This window comes from Scyliorhinus torazame, chromosome 10 (genome assembly GCF_047496885.1).
Source record: "Scyliorhinus torazame isolate Kashiwa2021f chromosome 10, sScyTor2.1, whole genome shotgun sequence".
Taxonomy (NCBI): Eukaryota; Metazoa; Chordata; class Chondrichthyes; order Carcharhiniformes; family Scyliorhinidae; genus Scyliorhinus; species Scyliorhinus torazame.
In genome coordinates, this window is record NC_092716.1 from 40,869,452 (window position 1) to 40,876,440 (window position 6,989).

Below are 6,989 nucleotides of genomic sequence, written 5' to 3' on the forward strand. Positions count from 1 at the left end.
GGCTATAATGTGTCCACTTGGTTCAATTAGCAGCGCTCTTATCCCTGGATAAGAAGGTTATGGATTCAACCCCCACCCCACACAGATGATTTCAAATGGTCTAATCCTGGTCATTTCCCCAGTGTGCAACATCATTAGGAGCAGCATCCTTTATGGCAACCAAAATGTTAAACTAATGCCTGGGCTGGGGCACAAGACCAAAAATGTTGGAAATACTCAGCAAGCCGAGCAGCATCTCTGGGGATAGATTTTCTTCCCCTCCAGCATACAGACGATTTTGCTTTTGGAATGTTGAGCTGCTTGTGTTAATGATTCAGGGTTTTATTACCAATCTCCAGCGCATTATTTGAAGGGGAGTAAAGAGAACTCCAGCTATTCTGGCTAACATTTCAACCAAGACTACTGAAAAACAAATGACCATCCCATCAATTATTGGGGCATTCCCAATGCAGAACTCTTTGCTTATATTACAATAACACTACAACATGGAATTAATTTGGTAATGCAGATAGCAAGTGAAGGCACATTAGGCAAACATCTGTGCCATGAAATTAAATGATGGCAAATGTGTATTCAAGAGCTAAAAAGAAGCAGATTTCACAGATTAGAACAGGCAAATTAGAATTCTAAGATCTGCTGTTGTGACTGTTATTCAAATAACCTAGTTCAAGCTTGAGTCATAGATCAGTGTGGGGTTCAACTATGTATACAAACAAAAAATTCCAGGAAGAACTGAAAATAAAACCCTAAAAATTCTCATCCTCTGCTATGTAGAATGTAAATCACACGGTCAATACAATTTTCAGTGGAAAAAAAGCAACCATTTTACAATCCTACTAGCAACTGCATTGTCCTGTTTTGCAAATTGAGAAACCAGGCCCAAGGGCCACACTATATTGTGCAAAATTGAAGAGTAAAAGAGGAAACCGGTATATTAGGAAGCTGTGTTTAGGTGATAAGGTAAAAACTGGGCTCATTTTCTCAATATTTACTGCTGATTTGGTCAAACAAAATGTGCTTCCCTCTATCTGCCCACTTATTTCCAGGAGCAAAACAAAACTGCAAGGATTTTTTTTAAAGTAGTAAATAAGACCATATTTTAGTGAGCAGCATCCAAAATACTTCCTTTAAAACAGAATGATGTGATTGATTGGTAGTATTCACCACTCTTGCATGACAAGGTACAAAATAACAACTGTTTAATCTCCAATTATCTTATTGAAGTTGTTAGTGGTTTGATTACACAAATTTATATTGATTCAGAAATAATTAACTGGAAATACATGCACTACTGAGATCAGTCATCACCAATTTAAAACGCAGCGTTGAGTATATTCAAATTGAAAGGAAAGAAAGCACCTTGAAGGCGTAAATGCAACTACCTCTGATCTCACAGCAATTTTAATTCATGCACTTCTTAAACAACCTTTTTTTATTGACTCTTATCTCTCCCGGAGGTAAATTGGCACTTGTCTTCCCACAGGAAAAGCCTATACATGAAGATGACTTTATTTTGGTTGGCTAATTTGCTATCATACACATAATTAATCAGGCATGTAATTAATGTGGCAATCTGATTACCAGCATTAGGTATGAAACCAATATATTGAAGTGAAATTACTTTTCTTTCTACTACTTCTCAAAGTTAACTATCTTGCAACATCTGTCAACAGCAACAAAATGGTTAACATTGCGATAACTCTTTTGCCAACAATTCATTTATATACACTATAATTAACTAAATTAGCCCACTCTCATTATGTACACAGCCTGAAGTCACTAGCAGTATACTGATTATATACAATTTAGTTTAAAAGTTTATTGGTATTTTATTGCAGGCTCTCTCAAAAAAAGGAGAAAGTTAGTCACAACAACATTTGGCAAAAGTTTTTGCATATGAGTTTACACATTTAGATAGCGGAAAGTTTCATTAAGCTACATCAGGTGGGAAATTGTGTAAAACCATAGAATGGTACTGCACAGAAGGAGACCTTCTCGGCCAATCATGTCTGTGCCAGCTCTTTGCAAAAACTACCAAATTGGTCCCATTACCCAGAAAATCTTTCCTTTCAATATTAATTCAATTCCCTTTTTGAAGGGGATTATTGAATCCGCTTCCAGCCCTGGAAGTAAGTTTCTCCTCATTTACATTAATCACTACCTCTGGCACCCAAAAGGTGCTTCCTGGTCATGCAGTGTACTCACAGTTGCAATGTAGACAATAGGAAAAAATAAAACAGGATCACGTTTTGTTTCTCAGCACAAGCATTTACTAAACAAACATAGACAGTTGCAGAGTACACACTACAATATGGATTCTGAAATACAGTTTACAAAATAAAATGGTGGGGACAGAAACACAAATCAGTTATAGCTTTCTTTAGTGGGAGTAGGGAATACTGTTAAAAGCAGAACTATAGTCTGAGCTCCATTAGCTAGAACAAATTAAATCTTAAGAAAATGCATTTGCCAAACTGTCAATCAAGCTAATTTTAATCATATGATTGCCTGAGTTAACCTATTTGATGTTGTTACAATATTTTCAAGTCTAGCCTTAAGACAGAATCTTTAGCACAAAAGTAGAACCAACTTAAAAACTGCGAGTAGAAAATGGAGCATTAATCAAAATTGTAACATATGTAGGTAACTTTGCCTTGTAGTCTTTGGTGAGGTAGCTGATCTGTCAGGAAAGTGATAGTGGCATTAGCCTCAATATATGAGCTAAGGTTGCCATCGGGAGAGGTCATTGAATAGCATTCCCATGTGCAGACTTGGGCTTGGTAGTGATGCTCTAAATAGTTGAACCACCTGACTTTCCTATGTTCAGCCCACACATGAAGCATGGCCACTTAGGTAAGCAGTGAACAAGAGGAGGATGGGAAGGGGAAATCATTTTTAAACTTAAAAACCTTCATTTTAATTCCAGCGAAAAAACATTGCAAAAAGACATTTTAAAAAAATACCATAACATTGAAGCCTGGGCGCTAAGGTGATAAGGCGAAAAGATGTTACAAGATGCTATTAGTAGGATCTGCTATAGAAGGTGAGTTCATTGAAATAAGATTTCTCTAATCAGGAGGTCAACTTAAGCCATTGTTTTATCAACCGTGGCCAGGTGAATGAAGGATTGAGAGTAGGATGAAGGTTATTAACTTGCAAATCATAAATTTTAGACATCGGTATCAGGCGGCAAAACTTAAAATCTGTATGCGTTCTTCCGGAGGCCAAATATTACAAAGACCTCTTTATATTTACCAGTCACTGCTGGTCACAGGTAGTCAGGTAACAAATACATACTCCAACAAATGTAGCACAACAGGAAATGCTGCTCCAGAATGTTGTTCGGATTCATTCAATGAGACACTGAAATGCATAGAAGCCTTTATACTGGTGAGATGACAATATGGTGGACTATTGCCCCTCTGACAGATCATACACACCTGAAAGTAATACTGGGGGAAACAAATCTTATTGCAGATGGCACAACCTGTTGCAGGAGAAGAAAACATTCACAACAATAGGATTTAACGTTATTTTTTTAAAAGACAAAATAATGTTACTAAAGGAATGAAGTCACACACAATTGCCAATTCCACTGAAACTTGATATTAGTTGCAAAGTAAAGGCTTTAAATATTACTGCACCAGAGATTCAGCATTTGAATTGCAGTGCACTTGTTTTCAGCAGAAAATAGCAAGACAGTGGCCTCATTTCGGAAAATCATGTAAACATATATCAAATTGTTGCAGTAGCCATATACTCTCAATTTTAGAAAATAGCTCATACAAAAATATTCAAATATATCTTGCAGTGCAGGGAATTTGTTTCTTTTGAACAAACTCAAAAAGATTAGGACTTAAAGTCATTTTCTTCTGGACTTGGCCTGAGGTTCTTGTAGATAAAATGAAAGATCACAAGCAGCAGCATTTCGGAAGTGCTACTCAGAGCCACTATAAATGGAGCCTGTGAGGCGAAGTCTGCTTCGATGCGGCGGAAGGACAACTGGAGTACAGCAAGGGCGAGCAGACTATTTTGAACTCCAATCTCGATACTGACTGTTTTGCACAAGGGAACGGGTAATCCCACGCAATAGGCCAGGAGATATCCAATCAGCAATCCAAACACAGGGACAGCAACACCAGCAAGAATGATTTCCTTATGAACATTGTAAAGTATTGATGCTCCCATTTGATAAGCCATGAAGAGTCCTCCAATGATTAATATAAAACTGAGGGGCCGAATGAGCAAAAGTAAGAACTTGCTGACCCGAGGCAGTTTATACTTGACTAACATTCCTGTTGAAATGGGAATCGCTATAAAGAGCAATGTTACCAGAATCTTTGTAAACGGCACATGCAGCGTTTCATGAACATTGAGAATATGGGTATAAATTGTGGATGAAAGTGGCATCATACCAGTTGCGACAACAGTCGAGATCAAAGTCATGGAGATAGCAAGGGTCACATCCCCTCCTAGAAGCAGACTGTAGAGGTAACCTCCACCTCCTCCTGGGGTAGAGCAAGTAATTATCAGCCCAAGGGAAAGGGCTTTGGGCAGGGAGAAGATTTTGGACAAGATATATCCATACAAGGGCATCAACAGAAACTGCCCAATCACCCCGAGAATGACAGGATGTGGCTGCTTCAAGACATCTCGGAGGACTGTCACTTCCACTTTACAACCAAAAGCACACTTATTTATAAAAATCAAGGGCAAGAGGAAATAAAGGAGGGGGTTCTGAGAGAAATGCGCCAGACTTGTATAACCTAGATCATCATCATTAGGCAATATTTTGATAATATAGTCTGTTCGCTCTTCCACGGTGACTGGCACAACACTGGTGACATCCAGAAGGCGGACTAAGAGAGGCGCGGTCCCAGCCATTCCGGATTTGATGCTGACAATGTAACTTTTCACTAAACCTATGGTTTCAGCATCGCTGATGTTGATTATGGTGAGGACATCGGGGTCCAGCGACTGAACGAGCAGCCTGCTGCCATCCTTCTCCTGGGCGCTGCCATAGCGACTGGAGACCACAATGATACCCTGGGTATTTTCGGGAAAGTCGAATTGGGTGGAAGTGCCGTCTCCGATGCTGACATAGGAGAGTGCGGCTGCCGAGCTGTTGGACTCCACACGGCAGCAAGCCCGGCCGAGGATGGGCAGCAGCAGCAGCAGCAGCTTCATAGCGGCCGCCCACACCAACTTGGGCAGCTCCAGCATTTCCGCAAGCCAACTTTCCACTGCGTCAATCCGCCCAGGCACAGCAGCGGGAAAGGGGGCCGGCCGGCCGCAACCGCGGGCTGAATTCAGAGTCCGCCCCGCCCGCCGCCGCGACCCAGCTGCTCCAACACTCGGCAGATGTCGAACCTGAGCCCGGGGGCACCGCAGCCCCGGCACCGGGACACCGGCACCATCATGTCGGCTCCTCGCACAACTTCCTTCCGGCTGGAAGCTTTCACTTTAAAGCAGTCAGTCAGTGAGGGAGGGAGTCAATCTCCTCCCACTCTCAGCACAATGCAAACACCAGCTCTGATGTAACCTCACACTCCCAGCACAAGAGTAGCCGTGTTAATCCCCCCAAACACAACAGTAGCCGTGTTAATCCCCCCAAACACAACAGCAGCCGTGTTAATCCCCCCAAACACAACAGCAGCCGTGTTAATCCCCCCCAAACACAACAGTAGCCGTGTTAATCCCCCCAAACACAACCGTAGCCGTGTTAATCCCCCCAAACACAACCGTAGCCGTGTCACTCCCCCAAACACAGCAGTAGCCGTGTCACTCTCCCACAAACAACAGTAGCCGTGTCAATCCCCCAAACACAACAGTAGCCGTGTCAATCCCCCCCAAACACAACAGTAGCCGTGTCAATCACCTCCAACACAACAGTAGACCGTGTCAATCCCCCCCCACTCCAAACACAACAGTAGCCGTGTCAATCACCTCCAACACATCAGTAGCCGTGTTAATCCCCCCCACTCCAAACACATCAGTGGCCGTGTCAATCCTCCCCCACTCCAAACACAACAGTAGCCGTGTCAATCCCCCTCCTCCAAACGCAACAGTAGCCGTGTCAATCCCCCTCCTCCAAACACAACAGTAGCCGTGTCAATCCCCCTCCTCCAAACACAACAGTAGCCGTGTCAATCCCCCTCCTCCAAACTCAACAGTAGCAGTGTCAATCCCCCTCCAAACACAACAGTAGCCGTGTCAATCCCCCTCCTCCAAACACAACAGTAGCCGTGTCAATCCCCCTCCTCCAAACACAACAGTAGCCGTGTCAATCCACCTCCTCCAAACACAACAGTAGCAGTGTCAATCCCCCTCCTCCAAACTCAACAGTACCCGTGTCAATCCTCCCACTCCAAACACAACAGTAGCCGTGTCAATCCCCCTACTCCAAACACAACAGTAGCCGTGTCAATCCCCCTACTCCAAACACAACAGTAGCCGTGTCAATCCTCCCCCCCACTCCAAACACAACAGTAGCCGTGTCAATCCCCCTACTCCAAACACAACAGTAGCCGTGTCAATCCCCATATTCCAAACACAACAGTAGCCGTGTCAATCCCCCTCCTCCAAACACAACAGTAGCCGTGTCAATATCTCCCCCACTCCAAACACATCAGTAGCCGTGTCAATCCTCCCCCACTCCAAACACATCAGTAGCCGTGTCAATCCCCCTCCTCCAAACACACCAGTAGCCGTGTCATTCCTCCCCCACTCCAAACACAACAGTAGCCGTGTCAATCCTCCCCCACTCCAAACACAACAGTAGCCGTGTCAATCCTCCCCCCACTCCAAACACATCAGTAGCCGTGTCAATCCCCCCTTTCTCCAAACACATCAGTAGCCGTGTCAATCCTCCCCCACTCCAAACACAACAGTAGCCGTGTCAATCCCCCCTTTCTCCAAACACATCAGTAGCCGTGTCAATCCCCCCTTTCTCCAAACACATCAGTAGCCGTGTCAATCCCCCCTTTCTC

General features: G+C 43.4%; 1 protein-coding gene across 1 annotated transcript; it reads right to left on the bottom strand.

Annotated features, from left to right (window-relative positions):
- Positions 1 to 2,247: 2,247 nt before the first annotated feature.
- On the bottom strand, positions 2,248 to 5,458 carry slc10a3 (solute carrier family 10 member 3). The gene has a single exon (XM_072517976.1). The coding sequence runs from the start codon at positions 5,221 to 5,223 to the stop codon at positions 3,850 to 3,852; it is 1,374 nt and encodes a 457-aa protein (XP_072374077.1). The 5' UTR covers positions 5,224 to 5,458; the 3' UTR covers positions 2,248 to 3,849.
- Positions 5,459 to 6,989: the final 1,531 nt, after the last annotated feature.

Excerpts from the sequence above, each read along its gene's own strand:
- slc10a3 (XM_072517976.1), bottom strand. The coding sequence starts at position 5,223 with ATGCTGGAGCTGCCCAAGTTGGTGTGGGCGGCCGCTATGAAGCTGCTG.